Genomic DNA, 22,055 nt, shown 5'->3' with positions numbered 1-22,055 from the left:
CGTTCTATTAGATTTTTTTAATTATTAAAAAATCCTACTTAGACCTAGTCAAATTTTGCGAAATTTCAGAGATGACCTAGCATGGTAATATACATTGACCCTAGACACTAAGATGGACTTAAGGCACGATATTCAAGTCATTACCTTGGCTTTGGTGTATGCATTGAGTGAAAAAACCTAGAAAATTATTCACCTTTAAAAAGTGGGAACAATTAACCAAGTAAAAAGAACACTCCAAGGTGTACTCACTTGCTGATCGAGTTTCAACATCCTAGGTCTGTTACATAGCTTTCATCATGCTAGCATCATGTTTACAATGTCCCGACAAGGCTTTAGAATCTGTATACAATGAAGAAAAAGAGAGAGAAGGGCTTAGAAGCCCCGATGAAATTTGGAACTCTGTAAGTGCATGAATGCTTTGAAATAATCCTCAGACATGGAGTCTCCAAGTGCAACTTTAGTTGTGAACAAGTCCATTTATGTACCCAGATCTGTATTGGTTTTGGAAGGCCAACATCCATATCTACTACGATGCTTATACATGTGCAAGCAAGCAAGCTTGGTTTGTTCATGATGGTTTCCAAGGTTTTTCCATCCCAAAGATTTATTGGGTAGTGAGACAAGTGGACCCAAAACTAGAATGAACTTGGGCACTTACTCTTTCGAAAGAAAATTGTAATGCCCCTTCCCAAAAACATTTGTAATAGGTTTTAGTCTACCACAATTTGAATATTTTTTGATGAATGTGAACCCATACATTTTTGACTTAAGGACTCAGGCGAAAAGAGGCTGAATTATATCACTAGTGGAAGGTGGGGGCCACCCACGTGGGGAAAAACACACTTGGGCACTTGGGCAATTCAAACTGCCTTGGAGGGGAAGTCAAATGGCTAGGGAGAGGGGCCCACATGGGGAAGGAAGGCCCAAGAAGTTATAAGGAGGAACTCCCAACTCAAGCCATCATTTGTCTATTGAACTCATTTGTGTTGTTCGAGCTGTTTAGACAAGTTACTAGCTGTTTAGCATCAAGTTTTCCAGACGGGAGACTCAACCTTTCTTTGGGGGATTTTGAGTGCCACCCTAGGAAGGCAATTCGTACTACCTTGGAGGAGAGCCGGTGGAGTTTCACGGTCACATCAGTCAACCTTTGTCTTAGCTAATACGTGTTTTTGGAGGATGTAGGAGGGGAACACGCAGGTGTTGTTTGGGGGTTCATCCGGGCAGCAATTGTTGGGAGAGTTTGGGCATTGGAGCTACAATGGAGGATCAACCTTTTGGGAGAGTTTTGGAGCAGGAGATTGCTGCATTGGAGCAGTTCGATTTGCAATCACTTGGGCCTGCGCAGAGAGCCATCACTGGGCACACGTGGGAATTGGAGGAAGGAGTTGTAGAGCTGGAGTTTGCTGGGAGAAGTAGGGAAAACCTTAGAGGGGAGCATCTCAGCATTTTGGGGTGATTTGGAGGGCTTTCCCAGTAGGTTACAGGCAGGCTGTACTTCCCAGCGTTTTGAGGAGGACGTGGTGCTTGGAGGCCGAATTTTGAGGTGTGGACTTAGGCCAAACCCTTTCTGGGTTTTGGTGGGTTTTGGTTGAGGAGCCAGAGGCTAAAATTGCAACAGTTTCTAGGCATCAGAAGAGGAGTTTCCAGTCATTCCTTTCCAACAGATAGTGCAGTTTCTTGGCAATGCAGAACATCCTTGGAGTAGCAGTTGTGTAGTATTTGGGGCTGATATTTGCTCACTTGGGTTTTGTCATGCTTTCCAATTAGGGCAAGCCTAGGTGCACTTTCCATCACCATTGTACTTGCTCCAAGAAAAATTAATAATATGGCTCAAATGGTTCTTGTCTATGGTGTTTTTCATGGATGAATGTTGATTGTTTCCCATTTCTGGTGTTGAATTTGTTCATTGCTTTGTATATCACTATTTTTCCTAGTTAGGAACATTACAAAAATTGAGTCTATTTATTCAAATCTAGACCACTCTAATGTAGAAATTGGGCCCTAGATCTCAAAATGAAATCCTTATCTTCTTTAGACTATAATTGGAAAGCAATGATGTCCTTATTGTAAAAGGATGTCTAACCTCCCCATTTAGATGGGGGCAGCATTAATGCTGATTCTAGTCATCTAAGGTCTTTTGATTAAGCTAAACACCATGACTTTTCTATATTAGTTTGGTCAACAAGATAGAGGGATTTATTTCTTGGCTTTCCAACCATGATTTCTAGATTTGGGATTTCTTTCATCTTCTTCATGAATTTGGGAGCCTTGTGTTGTTTTGTGGAGTTGTTCATTGTGGCCATGGATCATGTCTTGAATGCTTCCAATGTTATTTCCATGGTTGATGTTGTGATGACCATGGTGGACATTTGCTAGATCTTCTCATTGTTTTAAGGTAGCCACCCTCACTAGATTATTGTGGTGGGATTGATTGCCTAGCTAAACTAGGATGAGCACATGATGCAAATTCCAATGGCTTTTAGAGGAGATGGTAGCCATTGTGGCCAAAGAAAACCCTAGCCACATAGAGAGACACTCTTCCAAACTTTAATCTCTCTCATTTCATTAGAAATCATCTTATGCAGTAGGACCATTCCTTGTAACATTTAAGAAACAATTGTTGTTCTTTTTGTATTACCCCTTTTAATTTGTGTGAACTGGTATTGAAATGTGTGATTTGAAATAATTTCTATATTTGTAGCTAGTCAATATAAGTGCATTTGTTCTATCTATTTAAAAAAATTCTAATATGATTTTATTTTTTGATAAGGAAACTATTATTATTATTATTTCACTTAATAATAGCTTATTTCTTGATGCAGGTTGGAGCTATTGAAGGTGATGAACAATTAACTTCCCTTGGACATCATTTGGCCAAACTTCCAGTGGATGTGCGCATTGGCAAGGTTTGTTCTATAGTCCTTTGCTTAGAGAATTTTCCCCAAGTTTGTTAATATAGTGCATGGTTAATCCTCAAACTTCAAAGTAATTAGTTAATTTTATGCTCGTGTTAAAGTTCTCTTTGTGAAAATTTTCTACATTCCGCCTATACTATGAATGGTGGCATTTGATTATTCTAGCATTTTGGACATGGTAAGAGTACACATGGTTTGTGTCTTAGTTCTCCACATTGAAAATGTTAGTGCAAACCAAAAATAGATAGATATAGAAGTTATCATGTAGTGTGTCTATAGAATCAACTATGGGATTGTGTTGCTCAAGACATGCATTGTATGCACATCAGGCAATAATACATATTTAGGGAATGTTATATTGTCCACATGTGAGCCCTAAATAAACTATTGCAGCATCTTTTGTCTTGTAGCCTATGTTGCTTTTAGTGACATACATGTGGTTGATCTAAGTATTGTATTATTGTTGTTGTAACTTGTTATTGATATATATTTTTTTCAAAAAAAAAATCTCATAGATAGCCTAAGGGGATGATTGCCCACATTCATGGATTGCATCCCTAGCAAAATTCTTGACATAGATTAGTGCATCTAACCGAAGCAGATCTGAAGAAGTTTGCTGTCATGGTACTGTTACCACTTCGTTTAGCATGTTGTTGAAGATCCATACAATTTGCTATGGTTGGCACACATAGGATAGAGGCCTGTTGTCACCTCGGCATAAATCCCCACTCTTTAAACCCAAACTTCTACCACAAGGCTAAGGGAGGCTTCCCATGAATTAGCTCCAACCAATCACTACAAGACCAGTGCCTTGTAATTGGGTCTAATGGCTGAAGAGTGGAGTTTAATATTGCTAACTTGTTGGTTTAATATCAAAATCTGCAATATAAAGTTAACTAAACTAGCATACAAGAACACTAAATATTGACAAGATATATCATGTAAGTAGTCTAATTTAATGTCCAAAAAATGTACTAGCCGAAATGTAATTATTTCTATGATTTATTACCTCGTTAGAAGAGTTACTATGCATATCTGCTTGTTGTTTTGTTTTAACAGTTTTGCAAATTTACAAGTAGAATACTAAACAGCAAGCATGAGACACTCAAATTTGATTAAATGTAGAGTGTAACCAATCAAATTTGGTGTACAAAAGATTAGCTAATCAAATATGCAAATAATTTTACGAATTAAATACTTGGTAAGGGGATGGGTGTGTAAAGTAGTTTGCTGCCCTATTTTTTAAAGGTCTGTAATTTCTGTAGAAAATGTAGAAATCAACAAGCAAACTCCTTGATGAGTCACCCCAACATGGCACAACACTTCTAGACTTTGGATCTAGGAGTGATAAGGCTAAAAGAAGAAGGACAAGGATGAGAAACACGTTTCGAAGGCTGCGCCTACGAAGATCGAAGAGGAGTTCATCATGACAATCGAGATACGTCCAAGAGGGAGGTGGGCTGATTTGGAGTTGTAGTTCGAAAGAGCTACACATGTGTAAGATCCTTGAGGAGTCCATCTCTTGGATCAATACCTTGCTATGAGAGCCCAGATCAGGAGTAGCAAGATGGACTAGTGTCAGATGATGCCAAGGAGTGTCGGGGAGACTGTTGCAGTGGCTAGGAGTGCCAGAGTCTGAGCAATGCAGAGCAGAGTTGACAACAGTGTAGATGGCATAGAGTAGAGGTTAGCAGCAACGCAATATATTCAGAGGGTCAGTGCAGAGACTAGCAACAATCAGGGTTCAACATTCGCGTGGTATCATACTGAACACTATTAGTTCAACAATTTTGGATGTTTTTTTCGTTGCTATAAGCAACAGTTTGTAGTGCAGTAGCAATTGGCAGTGGCAGTGCTAGCAGCAACACAAATACAACACTTGAGAGGGAGATATAGTATGGATGTAGTGTTGACAGTGGCAGTGTCAGTAGCAATACAGTTACAACAACAACGTAGTAGTTGGTGCGCAACATGTCAGACATCAGCAACGTAGAGGATGATACTTCAGAGTCAGAGTAGTATGCAACAGTAGTATATTGCTAGAGCACATTCCTTGCTAATAGGGAGTGTTGATTTGGGGTAGCATCAAATGTTCTCTAGGCCTCAAATTTTGGAGGGAGGCATGGGCACATGTATTCCAAAGAACCCAGAAAGCGTTTTCGGAAATTCCACCCTGTGGTGAAGTAAAATTATGAGTGCGGACACAAACAATTTCTCTAGCCCGATAATGGGTCTAGACTCTAGCCACAACCGATGCTTTCTATGGAAGATTTCCTTAGGTTAGAATCAATTAAGAGGGCCTACCTCTTAGTACGCTTATCCCGTTTGGTGATGAGCTTGCTTGCTCGCTCTAGCTATCTCCCGTTTCCTTCTTCAAACACCTGAAACAAGTAAACAACAACAAACAACAGCCATAATAATAGACAAATTGTAATTTAACCTACTTAACAAGTCAAGAAACATTAAGCCATAAACATGTAAGATGACATATTATGTAGGAAATCAATCGATAGTTGCATATATATTGAATCAAGAAGAGATTACAACCATTGTCTTGACGTTGTTGTTCTCCTTCGACAAAACCAGGTTCCCACACACTTCCATTAGAATTCCATGATGGCCTCAACAATGATAGTTTTAAGGCTCTCCCCTTTAGGCTTCACACTAAACCAAATTCACGCTTCTCCCTCACACAACTAGAGAGCTATAACTATGAATAACTTGTTGTTTACTCCAAACTTAATTAGCATTAGCACAACAACATTAACACTAGCTTGTGCTTGGGAAAAATGGAGGTTTATATAGCATGAATGGATGGGAGATGGTTCCTCTTCTCATGGGAGAAGGTCTTATCCCTTTGGTCTATTCCATCTTAATAGGGGAAAGGAGCCCAAACTGACTTTCTCGGCTCCATCCAACCCAACCATTTACCAGACTTCCGTTACGAAGCTTCTAGACCTGGAAGCTTCGACTCCATATTTAAAAATTTGCCAAAAGAGGATCCATGCAACTGAGGAAAGGCTCATTTGCACTGTATGGTGCTAGGCCGGGTTTTAAACCCTGCAAATCGGCGCGAGTAGGGAACGGGTCATTAGCGTCGGTCTTGTAAATTGGGGTAAAAGGAAGAGTTTTGGGAAATGATGCAAAAGGGAAATGTTCTGCTCATGAAGAGGGACATAATGGGAGTTTCTTCATGATGGGAAAGCATGTAGGGTTCATTGTAGAGGTCCTCCAGGATCGAGGAACGGGGAGTACAGGGACAGTGACAAAATGTTGTATAATAGATGCCCCTTAAAGCGTGAAGGCCGAACTAGAGTGAGGGTTGAAATGCTTTACAGATAGGTGCCAGGAACCGGAGTCTAACGTTGGAAAACCTGCAAGCAAGTATAGAGACATATGCATTACCGAACTTTGATAAATGATGCATGAATCGTGGTATGGACGCAACCATCCGGAGAAAGATCGCGTAAATGGATCCAAGGCATGGGCACAACCATCCAATAAAGAGGATCTTATTGAAACCAAGGTATGGTCGCAACGATCCATCTGAGAGAGACATGTATATTGGCATGATCATGTCACATCGCCTTGCAACCTGGACTTCTATAATCTGAGTCCAGGGTCTTGCGCTCCAACACGACCTGATCGAAGTACACATTCTAACATGTGAATAGATGTGTTGAAGTCGAACATGGTAGAAAGTCGCTTGATTACCGGTCAATGATGTGGACCATTAACAAGTGCGAGAGAAACCACCAATAATGACAATGGATCTCAAGGTACCAGCAACACAATCCATGGAATGTGAATAAAGGAATTGAAGTCGAACACCCATGAAATCACCCGATCGAAAGCCAATGATGTGAGCTTGTCGTTGAGTGCGAAGAACTTGCAATTAGGGCATGCAAGCCCTAAGGTACTGGAAGGGAGTCTCTCAACCAACTTTCGAGATAATGAGCTGAAGTCGACGGGAAGTGACTGTGTCGAAGGAGGGCCATGATGTATCCCACATCATCGACATGAGACAAAGGGATGCAATGATAATGGATGATACAGAGAATCAGGAATGAGTGTAACTGTAGAAGGACAACTCTTGAACATATCGGCGACATGACTCTGGAGTTTGGAAGCTTTTGGATCCATAGGATCGGAGGTCATGATGATGTGGTAGAGATCAAATGGAAGGCAAAAATGAACGGCCCAACCCAGGAAAGTCAACAACGAAGTGAGGATATCCCAACCCGACACGAAGCAGAAAGTGTCATGTTCAAGAGTGAGCTGCCGACACAACTGATATAATTTCCCATTTCCCCCACCATTTCTGGCTGGTATCCCAATTATTTTTTATCGCAAGCTTGAAGGGGATAACATTTGCTTGCACTGTATGTCCATCTTTCGGATGAGTACGACCTAGTAAGATTAATGAGCCCTAGGAAGGAGAAGCTCATGTCCATCATGGTGATGAATCTGACATCGTTTAATCTTTTAACGAGTCCGACAAAGGTGTAACTCGGTATCGTTTTCTACCTTTTCGGGCTCGAGAGATACAAATGTACGAAAATGGACCTTGTGGAGTTTTATTTTCCGTGTCTTTTTCAAACTCTCAAGACAATGGTTGTAATCTCTTCTTGATTCAATATATATGCAACTATCGATTGATTTCCTACATAATATGTCATCTTACATGTTTATGGATTAATGTTTTTTGACTTGTTAAGTAGGTTGAATTACAATTTGTCTATTGTCACGGTTGTTGTTTGCTGTTGTTTACTTGTTTCAGGTGTTTGAAGAAGAAAACGGGAGATCGCTGGAGTGACCAAACAAGGTCATCACCAAACGGGATAAGCGTACTAAGTGGTAGGCCCTCTTAATTGGTTCTAACCTAAGGAAATCTTCCATAGAATGTCCTGGTTGTGGCTAGACCCATTATCGGGCTAGAGGAATTGTTTGTGTCCGCACTCGTAATTTTACTTCACCACAAATTGGCGACCATACTGGGGAACGGGTCATTAGCGTCGATCTTGTAAACTGGGGTAAAAGGAAGATTCTTGGGAAATGATGCAAAAGCGAAATGTCCTGCTCATGAAGAGAGACATAATGGGAGTTTCTTTATGATGGGAAAGCATGTAGGGTTCATTGTAGAGGTCCTCCAAGATCGAGGGACAGGGAGTACTGGGATAGTGACAAAATGTTGTGGAACACACCTAGAGACGATTTTATTAAAATAATTAATATTTTTTAATGGGACCCTATGTCTAAACTTCGGAAATTAAAAAATTAATGGGTATTAATCTAATTGTGGTTGTAACTTCTAGAAGAAGACAAAGATCAAGCCAAAATGATTTGAGCCTTTGATTAAGAGTTAATCTAGGCCATTGGTTGTCCAACAGAAAGATATAAGAAGGGACTTGAGGGTAATTTGGAAAAACACACCGAGAGATCAAGAGATTGAATTTCTTAAGTGAGAAGTTCTCAGGAGGAAATTTCGATCAAGGAGATTTCTTGTAGTTGATGGGTAGGGATAAAATTCAGAGAGAGAGATTTTCTCAACCGGAGAATCATCAACAGAGAAAGGCAAAGAGTGATCCAGAAGCCCAGACGCAAAGGTTGATGCAGAGGGTGAGAGAGAGTGTTTGAGATTTTGCTGAGGAGAGTCAGTTTCAGAAGCCAGGAGCTGGGATGTGAGATCGAGAGGCTGAGATCAGAGACTCCAGGCAACAAATCGATCAACAGACTGAGTGACGTAGAGCCTAGAGAGGTTGATGCTAAGACTGCGTGAGGACTGCGCAGAGCAGCGTAGGGCCTGCTAGAGGCACTTCATTCAGTATCTAGATCAACCGGGGTTTTCTCTATGATTGTGTGAGGTAATCTCAAAAATCTTTTTGCCTATATTTCTCTCTTTGTAACTGAATAACCCGAGAGGTATTCAGAGATGTATTTAGAATTTGCTACTGCTTAATAATAATAAACCCTCAGAACTGTTGCACCGGTTTTCCCACATTGGGTTTTTCTGGGGACATTTGTCCAAAAATAATGGTGTCTATTGTGTTGTATTTTCTTTCTTGCTCAATCTCTTGTTTCCACATAATATTAAATTAAGTGAAGGCTACAGTATATGTATTACGATATTTGCTGTAGGAAACTGCAAGTAATTTGTTTAAAAGATTTTAACAAATAGGAGTAATATCATCAGTTGTTGCAGTAGGGATTCCTGTTGAGGAATTTTCACAAACTGTGCCCTAGTCTAGGCCGCAACCAAGAAGAAGACCATGAGAGGTTTGTTAGACTGCATAGAGTTGAACAGGTCAAGTTGAAGGGATAAATGTGTGGCCATAGCCACACAAAGTGACTCGCAACCAAGGAAAGGCAAAATCGAGCCTGTTTTGTGGTCAAGTAAAGCACCCACAACTTGGTTAGTCCTGGACGCTAGGTTGCACTGTGAAAAGTAGGCTGGATGAAAGGAAAAAGGGTTGACCAATAGATGATTGAGGGCTAAAGGGAACAACACTAGGCAAGAAGAGGTTGGTTGAGGTGTTAAAGGACTAACAATAGTTATAACAAGAGGTCTGTGGGTTGAAGAGATAAGCCCAGGCTTAAGGAGCTATCAACAGACTTGCCATGTGGGCAGAATTGGATTGTGAGCCTAAAGTGAATTGGCCGGTCAATGTTTAGTTGAAAAGGACAACTAAGATCGTAGACAGAGGACTAAAAGGGTGATTGCTAAGGATTGCAAACAACAAGTAAATTGAGTTGTTTTGTTTTTGTTTTTATTGGCAGACGAGGGCCTGAAGAATTAGGCCGTAACCTGTGTTGTAACAGTCAAAGGACAAACTTGTATTTTATTGTATTATAGCATTGTATCAAGGTTTCTAAACGGCCATGATTCCTGATATGGAAGCCCTATAATTTTCTTGTTAATGGACTCATAAGAAAAGTGTTTGTGCCAATAAATCTTGTGTACTTTGGTTGATTTCTTCTTGATATATTCCGCCGTGCAAAGTTGTTTATTGTTGAGAACTGCTAGTGTGCTTAGCTAAGTCATAGACCAGACCTAGGGTGCTTGGAAATTTCAACATGGTTTGAGAGCTACTTTGAAGGGTAGTGGGATCAAAGTGTGCACATGGATCAACCTTAAGAGGGAGTTGAGTTGACTGGTTGTTGGAGGACAAACAACTTGTCAAAGATGGTTACTGGCTTAAGGTATGAGAACTGGTTGAATGGGCTATCCAACTATTGTCCGTTGAAGGAAAGAATCAAGCTAGTGTTGTTGGTTAATGATCTATGGGAGTTTGCTGACAAGCAAATTTCCTAGCCAATTGATGCAGCTAAGTTGGAAAGGTATGAGAAGTTGGATCCGAAGGCCAAGTTGATCATTCTTGATGGAGTCAAGGATCACTTGATACCTCATCTCACCGGGAAGAACACTACATGGGATATGTGGAAGGCTTTGCAAGACTTTTTTCAGAACAACAACAAGAACCGAAAGATGGTATTGAGAGAGAAGCTCAGGGAAATCAGGATGACAGATGGAGAGAACGTAACTTCATATCTTACAAGGGTTCAACAAGTTCGTGACAAGCTTAGTGCCATTGGTGATAATGTTCCAAAACTTGAGTTGGTGAGGACTGCCTTGAAGGGCTTCTCTGAGCAATGGAAGCCATTTATCAAAGGAATAATCTCACAAGAGAAGTTACTAGATTGGAACGAATTATGGGATGATTTTATCCAGGAGGTGCTTTGCGGCGATGATCTTCAAAAGAAGAATTTTGATGAAGATAATATCACTTTTGCTAGTAAGCTGAAGAAGGGAAATGGGAAGTTCGGCAATGCAAGAAGAAGAAAGAATTGAGTAAAGTGAAATGCTTTACATGTGGCTAGTTTGGTCATTATGCGAGTAAGTGTCCGCTTAGGAAGAAAGGAGGGAATGAGAAGAGGGAGGAGATGGCAATGGTTGCTCCAGCCATGGTCAAACAAGATGATTTCACGAGAAGGTTCGAAGAGGAGTTTTCTCTGATTTCTCATTTTTCAGGGAGCACCATTTGTGGGGTTTCTTGGTTTCATAGATAGTGGAGCGTCGAAGTATATGACAAGATCATTAGATGTGTTTGAGAGCTTGACTAATTGGAAGTTTGATCTACACATGAAGATTGGTGATAAGAGCCCAAAGACAGTCAAAGGAGCAAGAACTGTACCATTCGGGATAGAGTTAGGAGGGTTGTTGTGAGTCTAGGATGTACTTTAGGTACTGGAGCTTAGGTGCATCATGTTGTCTTTCTTAGCTATTGAGGAAAAGGGGTTTGAAGTGAAGTTCTGAGATGGAAAGGTGATGCGTAAGCACAGTGGCTCCAACTCCAGTTTAGGAGAAACTTTTGGAGTGAGGGAAAATGGTCTATACAGGCTGAAGGGAAAGCCTATGGACCAAGGAAAGGAGAAGGTTTTTGAGACTTAGAGGGAGTCGAGTTTGAGAGGGAGTTCATAGATTCAAAGGGAGAGTTCACAACGCAAGAAGAGCGCATTGTCAGAGGGAAGAAAGGAGACTTCCATAGCTGACAAGGTGGAACCATGGAATGGCATAGAGGCTTATGAAGATAAGAAGTAGTAGGAGGCTTCTAGTGCCAGGGACACTTCCAAGGAGAGTTGTTCATTTTGCAGTTTATGCTTCAATGATAGATGATGAAATGCTCGATTCTTGTTGGAGAACAACCGTGAAAGGGGATTGTGTTCCACTGTGGGAAAATGAGATATTTCCTAGGAATGGAAGTACCTCCCTCTTTAAGGAGTGTTGAAAATTGGGTAGCTTGGGAGGTACTTCTACAAGCCTTGGGTGCTAGGTTTGCGAGGAGAAAAGCCACTATGGAGTGTTTTTGGGCAAAGTAACCATGTTTGGTGTTTCTAACCCAAAGCAGTAGACTTGGAACCCAAGGAAACTATTATTAAATTCTAATTTGTTATTGAGGACTCTCTTATAGGTTAAAGAGGGCTCCAAAGGAACCCATTGGAGAGGTTTGTATTGAAGGCCAATGGAGAGGCTAGTCACAATTGTGAAATATTACATTTGTGCAAGGAGCAACCCTAAGAGAGCCACAACTCCCAAAGAGAAGGCCGAGTGAGGAAGTCTAGTCTGTCTGGCAAAGGCAAAGGAACCACAGTACTATTCGAGGAGACTGAGGTTTCTATGAAGGGTTGGTTCGTGTCTAAGAAGTCCGAGCCTTAGGAGAGAGCTAGGCTATGCCTTAGTCTAGGCTGCATCCAAGAAGAAGACCATTCGAGGTCTGTTAGACTGGACATAGTTGAATAGGTTAGGATGAAGGGATAAATGTGTGGCCACTGCCACAGGAACCGATCTGCAACCAAGGAAAGACGGGACCGAGCTTGTTCTGTGGCTAAATAGAGTAGCCACAACCTAGTTAGGGCTAGTCGCAGGGCTGCATTATGAAAAATAGGCTAGTGAAAGGAAAATAGGTTAACCAACAGTGGACTAAGGGCTAAAGGGCACAACCCAAGGCATGGAGAGGCTGGTTGAGGTGTTAAAGGACTAACAATAGTGACAAGTAAGTTGAGTTGTTTTGTATTTGTTTTTATGGGTAGATGAGGGCCTAAAGGATTAGGCCTCAGCCTTAGTTGTAATAGTCAAAGGACAGACTTGTATTTTATTGTATTATACAATTGTATAAGGGTTTCTAAAGTGCCATGATCCCTGGTAAAGGAACCTTGTGATTTTCTTGTTAATGGAATGATAAGAAAAGTGTTTGGGCCAATAAATCTTTTGTACTTTGTTGATTTATTTTTTGATATATTCCGCTGTGCAAAGTTTTTTATTATGGAGCACTACTAGTTTGTTTATGTGCTTTAGCTAAGTCATGGAGCAGACTTAGGGTTTGGACATTTGAACATTTGCTTCTTATGTGTTGAAGTAAGTGGAGCATCTAACAAAAGTGATCCACTTCTCGAACTTGAGGTGCCTGTAAAACTTCACAAATATCTAGAAAATGTCAGTAAACTTAGAAGTGCATATGATCTAGTATTCCAAAATGTAAGAATGCAAGTAGACTACTCAAATAACCAAGTTTGAAGTGCCTATTCCTACTTAGTGACAACACCCCTTCAAAGACCTATTATAACATAGAATTTTAAAGCAATACAACATAAACAATTATACCTCAATTTGGATCCAAGCAACCGAACAAATATTAACACACCATGTAGCCAACAAAGCGTTTTATTATTCACAAACGATAGAGGAATACAATAGTAGTAGAGCTTCCCCAAGAGTTCCAACTCTTCCACACGAGCTTGCACAAGAGGGGAGAGCTTTGATTTACAGAGAACGAGGGAGTAAATCCCAATGATAAAGTCATGGATCCCAAGGGGAGCACAAGTCCATCAAGAGAGCATGCCTAGGCCAAGTGGTCATGCATAACCATCAAGAGGAAGTGTGTAGGCTAGGAAGGGGGCATGCAAGCTCCAAGTGTGGGAGTTCAAGGGAGGAGTGTGAGTGGCTTTGCCACATGCCCTTCTTGATCTGTGACTTGCTCACCTTCAACTCGGCCTAACTCAGCCTATGTTAATGAGCCCCCTCGACCTTCTTAATTCATATGACGACTCAACCTCCAACTTGGCCTTAATGGCAGCAAATTCGGCTTAAGTCATGCTGAAACTCATCATCAGCTGACTGAGAGTCTCAGTTTAACTAGAGACTTCTTTCTGACATGTTCCCAGTTATTTAATATCCTATTTTTTATGTCTTTTTCCTTTCTTTTTTTAGTAAAAGTTATTTTTCATGAGGAAAAATTAGCATTTTCTACCCAAAAGTGGGTACTAAGGTAATGTGGTACTTTGAGCATCAAAGTGCCTACATGCCCTACAAAACTTCCTAGTATACTTTTTTATTTGTTACATAAAATTTAATTAAAAAATCTCGTTCCGTGTGAAATTTGTAATTATTAAAAATTCCTATAAAATCCTAATGCAATTCCACGAGACTCAAGATAATGCCTAGCATGGTAATATACTTTGACCCTAGACTTAGAAAACACACTCAAGGCCTAGATATCAAGACACACTCTAGCTTTGGAGGATATGAGTGAAAAAACACAATTAATTATTTATCGTTAGAAAGCAAAAATAATTAATTAAGTGGCAAAAAAAACACTTTGGAGCGACTTCCTTAATAACCAGGTCCCAAGGGGCTATAAGGATTTTACACAAATTCATCATACTAGTGACTTTTTTTACAATTCCCCCATGGGGGTAGATAAGATAAGATAATTTTATTAATGTCCAACAAATGACCATAAAAGGCCAACGGGACTGTCGGTTACAATGATTATATCCTGCCAAGCCGGTGGACCAAATGGTCCCCTTTAACATTTCTATTTAAAGAGTAGAAAATACATCTATAATCTAAGTAAATGTAAATGTAGGAGAGAAGATCTCGGCTTCAGAACAAAGCTCTGCGATGAAGCAGACGAGGAGAAGGAGAGAAAAAGTCTCCTATCCAGTCCCTACTCCTAACATCCGAGGTCGAGAGTAGAAAACTGAGAAAAGCTTGCCAGTCTGTTGTCCTGTGGGGCTGTCGCTGCTGCCACCTGGAGGTTCTAGGGCGCCTCCCAAGGGTGGATCCAATCCTGGAGCGCTGGTGCAGTTTGGTGAGTCAGCGCCCTCGGGACCTCACCGATCTGGTTTTAGTGGCTATAGGCTGATCAATGGTTCTTTTGGCGCCCCATGTTGATGGTAGCGCCCTAAAGAAGTCTGTGATCTTCTGCGTGGTTTCCGATCTGGTGGGGGGCTGAAGAAAGCAGGCCCGAAATCTGAAGGCCTCTTGGAGATAAAGTGCAAGGCATCTCGGATCAACATATCTGAGGAAGGTGGACAAAGTCTGAGAAGACTTGAAGAGACAATTGAAGCGACCTCGAATCTCGTAGTAAGCAGGGCATCCAAAGATGAAGTGTGTCTCTGTCTCTATCTCCTGTAAGTGGTAGAGCTGGCAAATCCTATCTGCCCTGTCGATGTGGTGATCTGTCTCCACCCGGAGTCTATGAGACCCAACTCTGAGCTGCCCGAGGGGGATTCGAAGGGCATGGATCCAATGTTGGAATGTGTATAGGGGTCTGATGATGAGCCCATCCCTGATCTCCAGGCAATGTTCCGCGTAGAAGGCCATTTTTGGATGCAACCCATTGGGAGGACTTGTCCATGTAGTCTGAACGTATCGTTTTAAATATCCTCCTTACTGATTTTATTCAGCTCTTGCTGATTGGGAAGGAGGTGGCCTGGAGCATTTAAAGAGTACTAAAAGGGAGGGAGATGGTCAATCTGGATTCCTGAAGCCTCCAGAAGCTCTGTCACACCGGTGTACCAACATTTGGATCAGCTTGTCTGCATACGGGTGATGTTCTCCGAGGAGCAATAGGCTAAATATGGGTATCTATCTCGACCCTTCCTCACGTCTGCTAAGCCCTAGATCTTGTGCAAGAGCGACACTAATCTAAAAATCACCTCTAGGCGGAAAGGTTGAGCCCCGAAATCTGCTAGAATGATGTGCTGAGGAACTATCTTCTTACACATAATGAAACGACGCAAAAGAAGGGTCTGAACCCGCTCTGCTGAAGCCCAATCTGACTCTAGGGACCCCAAATCTCTGAGCCGTAAAGTACTGTGGGGCGAACCAAAGTGTTCATGATGCTCATCTTGGACGAAATGTCCTAGAAATGATGCCAGAAACATTGCCTTACTAGAAGGGCTAGGGAGCCATACCCTTTGTTGATCCGAGGCTGAAGGGTTGGCCGCAGGCTAAAGCGAGGCCCTGAAAACTGAACTCCCAAACAAGGATAGGTGCTGACGATATCGATCTCTTCTCCTTTAAATAGGAAGTGGAAGTCCGAGGTTTTCTTGACTCCATTAAAGATAATCACTTTGGTTTTACCCAATTCATAGTTAGATGCCTCTGGTCACAAAAAGCTGTGAGAGCATCTAGCTGTCAATAAAGACCTTCCTGGTAGGAGTTAATAAGGGCAGTATCGTCTGCAAAGAGGAGGATGGAAATCAGGAACTGGTGAAGAAGACACCCATCTGTCTCCTGGATATGTTCCCGGAGGAAGGACTCAAGCTCATCGATATAGATCTCGAATAAGGTAGGAGAAAGGGGACATCCTTGCTTGACTCCAATGGTGCTTCGGATGAAATCCGACATTCCTTCCACTGTGCGGAGACGGCCAAGGATGGCCTCATAGAGGCGCATGATAGCTGTCAAGAGAATCGAGGAGATGCCATCTCTTAGTCTTTGGAAAAGATCTTCCCTCGAGATTGAGTCAAAGGCCTTCTGGAAGTCAATAAAATGGACGTATACTTTAAAGGATCGATGCCTAGCCTCCTTGATCACCGCACGAAGAGTAAGGATGTGGTTGATCGTCTGGTGGTCTGGGTGGAATCCTGCTTGGCCCTTGGCCCTGAGTTGTCTCTGCTCAAGGAACTGGGAGAGTGTCCTGTGGAGTGTTGTAGCATATAACTTGGAGAATGTGTGCCCAACCATGATTGTCTTGTAGTTGTTGGGGTCGGAAGTAGGCCTAGACTTGTGGATTGGGTAGATAATGTGGTGAGACCAACCATCCAGAAATCCATCCCGAACCACCTGGTTGAAAAGGTCCACCAGATATCCTACTAGGGGGCGAAGTCCATACTTGAAGAATGCTGCATGGAAGCCTTCTTCGTCTGCTGCCCTGCTGCTATTCATTGTCCATATTGCCTCTCCGATATCTTTGTCAGTGAGAAGGTGGCAAGAGGTGGGGTGGGAAGTAACTTGAATTTGAGGCTGCCCAGGAATGTCATACAACTGGGAGGTGTGAGAGAACATTGAGCCAGGATCAAGGTCAACAAGGGTAGGCGAGTGCCGGGAAAGCATGGTTCCCCAGAACTCTTTAGGGGAGTGAAGGAGGAGAGTGGAAAGAGCTTGTCTTCTATGGGCAATGAAAAGGCGCTTCTTGCGGTGAAGGAGGCGACGATAAGATGAACAGAGGTCAGGGTATGTTGATAAGGAGTTCTAGAATGCGTGTCGAAGGTCCTAATGCATAGATTTGCATTCCTGGTCATATCATTTATTCGGAGGGCAATTTCCTGGTTTGTGGGAGGTGGTGCCAGTACGGGTGGAATGCTTCCCAGATTACAAATGAAAGGCACTAGTATTTGTCCTTGGCAGAGTTGAGAGAGGCGAACTTGGACTTCGATGGAATTATCTGTCTAAGGATAGAGGGGAAGAGCTCAGGTTCACCTTCCTCAAATCGGAAGGTGATACTGGGAGGGCGGGAAGAGTAGGAGATGGATTCGGGAGGTCAAACTGCAGAGAGAGTGAGAGGAGTGCATGATCTACGAGAGGGATGGGGGTGATTGAGAAGTTTTTGATGTAGGGGAGGAGATCTGGATTTGCAATAGCGTAGTCAACCACACTAGCCCCGCCTCCAAATGGTTTCCAGGTAATGAAGTGCGAGGATGGGAAACATGGTAGGCCATTCAGAATTACTAGCTCATGAGATTCTCCCAAATGAAGCAGATATTTCCCATAGGCTGTGGTGGGTCCCAAGTGATCCTCGGAGGTCCGGTGCATGCCAATCGTGTTCGGGTCAATCCCCCAAGTGCAAAATATATCCTTTGTCCGGTCGTGTATAGGAGTTTGGAGGTCTTTGGTCTAGGCATTGAAGTCCCTCGTGAGAATGACGTCCCCTACTGCCGAAAACCTAGAGATGTCAAAGTACAGGTCTGTATAAGGGTCCCCGTCTGAGCTATCGTGAATAGCGTAGGGAGATGAGATAGGTGGGAAGTAACAGATTGCGACATAAATGTCTCTTAGAGGTGATGTTCTGGCTCTGATCTGAATCCACATGAACCTTGCATACTCATCAGTCGCGACCACTGATACTCTACTCCCGAGGTTATCACGGACAAGGCAAGCAACACCCCCTGATCCCCTGACACCTCCTGAACTCCGTGTCTCTTGTCTGCAAACTGCTGTCCACTGGTATCTTGTAATGTCGGGGAGAGGTCGGACTGGGCTTGCATGAGTAACCAGGAGGATGTCTGTTGAGCTAAGAGCTTCATAGAGTAGGCCTGGTGAATACCAGAAGGAGCCATTACCATCCTAGCAGTGAATCAAGAGATCCGTGCCGCGCTTGCTCTCCGTTCGGGCTCGTCATTTGGAGCTCCCTGAACGGGATGCCCATCCTGGGGGGAAGGTGTCCTGAAAACTGCCCGAAGGTTTCTAATCACTGCCCATTTCCCTGCCTATCTTGCTGCTGCAACCTGCTCCTTGGCCTGTTTCAATTCGGCTACTTGAGCTCTTGTGAGGTCTTCATAAAAAAAAACTTTATTGGGAAGAGAGAATAGCTTCTGCTTGGCTCGGAGTACCCAAAGTCTATTCGAGGAGTCACGAAATCTAAGGAAGAGGGTAGAGTCCTGCCCTGTCCAGGCTTTGCCCAAGATTATGTCTGGTATGTCGAGAGTGTCGCATAGAAACCTGTTCCCCAGTTCCATTGGGTCCGCTGAGGGTGAGGTGTAGGGAGTCCTCTTATCTTAAGATTCAATTCTCTTGCTCGTTGGGTTCTCTCCTCCACAAGTTTTGCCTGTACTACTTCCTCCACCGCTATGAGCGGAGGGGCTTTGTCCTTTCCTCTAACCACTTGTGCCCATGTGCTGATGCGACTCCGTTTCCTATTTAGAGAAATTGCATAGAGAGAAAGAGAGAAGAAGACAAGAAAAGGGGGGCCAAATTGCCCTGCATGACTTCTGGTCTTGAAAATTTGACTGTTGCCTTGTCCAACTTTGATGTTCTTCTTCCTATCTCTGCTAGGTACATTTGATAGGTAACAGAGAGTAAGAAAATGAATTGTGTTTGCTAAAAACCTGGCCAACTCAAATGACCTCCTTTCTTATATAGTGATATTAAGCGATTTTTGGCATGGCCTTGCTGAGTCAAGCTCGTCAAACATCAAAATTTCATAAGTAAAGCTTTCCATGGACGAGTTTGACTCACTGCACTAAGATTTTACTGGGCTTCGCTTAGACACCATGCTGGGAATGACTCACAAGCACCTCACATGTGCAGCAAGTCCTACTACTATGGCATTGCCAAAGTGAATGGTTTATTTAACACTTACACGATGAAGCGAACAAAGTTCCTTCTTCAAATTAATTACTCGAAAAGACTTGGACTATCAAGATATCCATGAGGATACAAATATTATATATTAAATGTATGAATAAGAATGTGAATGAATTACAATGAGAACGAGAGCCTTGATTATATATCAGGCAAGTGTCTCTTCATGGAGAGTAATATCTCATTTAGACATGCCTCTGCAACCTAATTACTTGTTTAACTAATCATTATTTATGATTATTATCGTTTACATTATTTTACATTATTTATACATCTTTTATTTGCAACATTGCCTTCTTCCTCAAAAAGCTTTGTCCTCAATGCTTGTCAAAAAAAGGCTTGATCTTTTTTTCAGCTTCGAACGTCTTTCTGTCTCGGAACAATCATCTTCGTCGATACACGCTGATATGATCTTCTAAGTGACAAACAAAACTTTCGCACTGAGAAGGGATCAGACCATCCCAGATTAATCTTCTGTGTAGTACTCTGATCACTGGAATTTTGTAACGGCCTGTCAGCATAAGACAAGATTGATTTTACATCATTATTCTCTGAAACATTAATTTGTTGTCTTTGGTTTGAATGGTCCCAATACGTAGCTTGGTTGAGTTGTCTATTCTCATGATTTGGATGTTTATAGGGAACTTTTTTGGTTTGATTTTCCCTTATTGGGCATGTGGCAATTTTTATATTTTTTTTGGCGAAGATGTTGTTGAGTTGGTTATGGAACATTCACCTGGGAAGTTCGTTTTCTGAACTGCAACATCCAAGCGCGTCTTTTCTTCAACTTGCTTGTCTTCTTCTTGAGTTGTGACATTCACTGGATCAGTATTTGTTGTTTTGTCATCAACTTGAATTCCTACTGTTGATGCTTCCTTCTTGATAAGTTGTTGTACCTTGTTTTTCTAATGACTCCTTATCCTTCTTAGGTTTCTTAATTTGCGTGAGTAATTTTTCACTATGGTTTTTAAGTCTAGAAACTTCTTCATTTTTGTCAACAATGATTTTGTCAATTTCACTTTTCATATTTTGTAATACTTTTTTACCTTCTTGAGAAATTACTTTTGAAATATCTGATATACCTTCTGGCGTTACTGAATTTGGTTTCAGTGTAACATCTTGTAGTGTTATTTTTTTCTTCTTGTAAGAAAATGTTAGAAACTTTTTCTTCATATTTAAGATGATAGATCCTACCTTTTCCATCCAAGGTGATCCCAAAATAATGTCACCTTGATTGTTCAATAGGGTTTGAACTGAGAATTGTGATACAAATGTATAATCTTCAATGTTTAACTGTAAATTGGCTATGTCATATATTTTATTGTGAAAAAAGTCTAATTTTTCAGTTATACTTGACTCCAGGATCACTAATTGATTTGCAATTTTAGGTGTTATATAATTTGCATCTTCTGCCAGAGAAATAGAAATAATAACATCTTTTCCTGCGAGATTTCCTTTAATGTTAAATAACCCTTTACCATCTCTGGGTAAGGTTTCTGGGAATCTTATGGCCTTCATTTTTGTATTAGACTCCATTTTTGCTTCTTGAATATTAAATACTTTTTAAATCACTTTTAAAAAAAAAAAAATACCCTTTTTTTCTATGTATTTTTCCCAAATATTCTCCTCTTTTAAATAGCCTTGCCTCTACTAATTTCCTCTTAATTTATATATATATTTTATAACTTCAAGAATCTTTGCCTTTTTCCTTCTAATTATTTCTACGCCCTCCTTTAACCTTAGTATTTTTTTTTTAATTCCTTCCTAAATTTGTATAATTAATATCATTTTTATTTTATTTTTTAAAACTAAATAATAATTTTTTTGAACTCTTTTTTTTAAGTTATTAAGATATATAATTCAATTATACAACTATTTAATTAGTTATATAATTATGAAACTATATAATCAATTAACTTATGTATAGTTATATAACTAATTAATTAATATAACTTAATAATTTATTGACTATGCAATATAATTTGAAATCATAGGGTTAATGGAAAGGGCGTGACAGATGACTGTATGAAGGCCACGGGATTAATGTGCACTATTGGAATTGGATGTCATGGAACAGAGGAGCAGCAGTAGCAGCGTGGGGAGAAGGGAGCGGTGGGAGCGTGCAGTGTGCGGAAGCATTGGAAGGAGAATGTTGAATACCAATGGAACGACCAGTAAGGGAATGGCTGCTGGAGGAAGCGTGAAGAGAGTTGGACAGAGCAGTGGCGTGGATTCGGGCAGGATTCCAAAAAAAAGGTCATGACATTACGACACGACGATATGTATGGACTTGAAAATTCTTCACAACCAATGGCTGACAATAATCTGTAATTTGTCGTGCTATACAGGGCCACATTTAATCAGTTAAATAGCAGCTGTATGGTACTATTGGTGGATGCACAGTATTGAACTATGAATGTTGAACTGTGTACAACAGTAATGTATGATATGATAGCATTGTAGAATTTTGTTATTTTTCTTTTCTTCAGTGATTTTATTTTTCTCACCCAATTCAATTTTTACGTTAGCTGATGTAACTGGTATGACCTGCCAATTTATTAATTTTGTATAGACTTTCAATTTAAGTAGCAGAAATTAAATTGGTGTCTATACACTAGATTTTTGCATCGAGGAAGTGGACGACTATTTTAGATGTTGGGAAATGTACAGTGACAACTAGCGGCGGACTGCAAATGGCAGTTGTGGTGGTCGTTGAGTAGTTGTGGGGCTTCAAATTTTTTATTTTATTTTTTATTTGTGTGTGTGTGTGTGTTTTTTTTTTAAATGGCCAAAGGCCTTCTAACGAATCAACGGTGGAGAAACTCCGAAATTGCAACGAAATGCTTGAATTGCAACAACAATAAATTTGAAGAAGAGTCAATGGCCAAGGGCCTAGATCGAAGAGCATGGCTCTGTGCAGCGGTGAAGCAGCCAAAGGATTGACTGCTTTGATACCAAATGAAGCGAACAAAGTTCCTTCTTCAGATTAATTA

At 41.2% G+C, this 22,055-nt stretch overlaps 1 protein-coding gene across 4 annotated transcripts in view; it reads left to right on the top strand.

Annotated features, from left to right (window-relative positions):
• LOC149179480 (RNA helicase family protein) overlaps window positions 1-22,055 on the top strand; it is a 450,824-nt gene that overhangs the window by 263,068 nt on the left and 165,701 nt on the right. For all 4 annotated transcript variants that reach the window (XR_016258287.1, XM_089420680.1, XM_089420679.1 and 1 more), the window contains exon 26: window positions 2,823-2,906. Coding sequence is in view for 3 of the 4 variants with exons in the window: in XM_089420680.1 (XP_089276806.1) it covers window positions 2,823-2,906 (84 nt within the window). In the remaining variant the exon portion in view is untranslated. The remainder of the gene's footprint in view (window positions 1-2,822; window positions 2,907-22,055) is intronic.

Source organism: Pinus tabuliformis, chromosome 4_1 (genome assembly GCF_031772625.1).
Source record: "Pinus tabuliformis cultivar Carrire ecotype Pingquan chromosome 4_1, CPIR1, whole genome shotgun sequence".
NCBI lineage: Eukaryota > Viridiplantae > Streptophyta > Pinopsida > Pinales > Pinaceae > Pinus > Pinus tabuliformis.
This window is presented reverse-complemented; position numbering and strand designations above follow the sequence as displayed.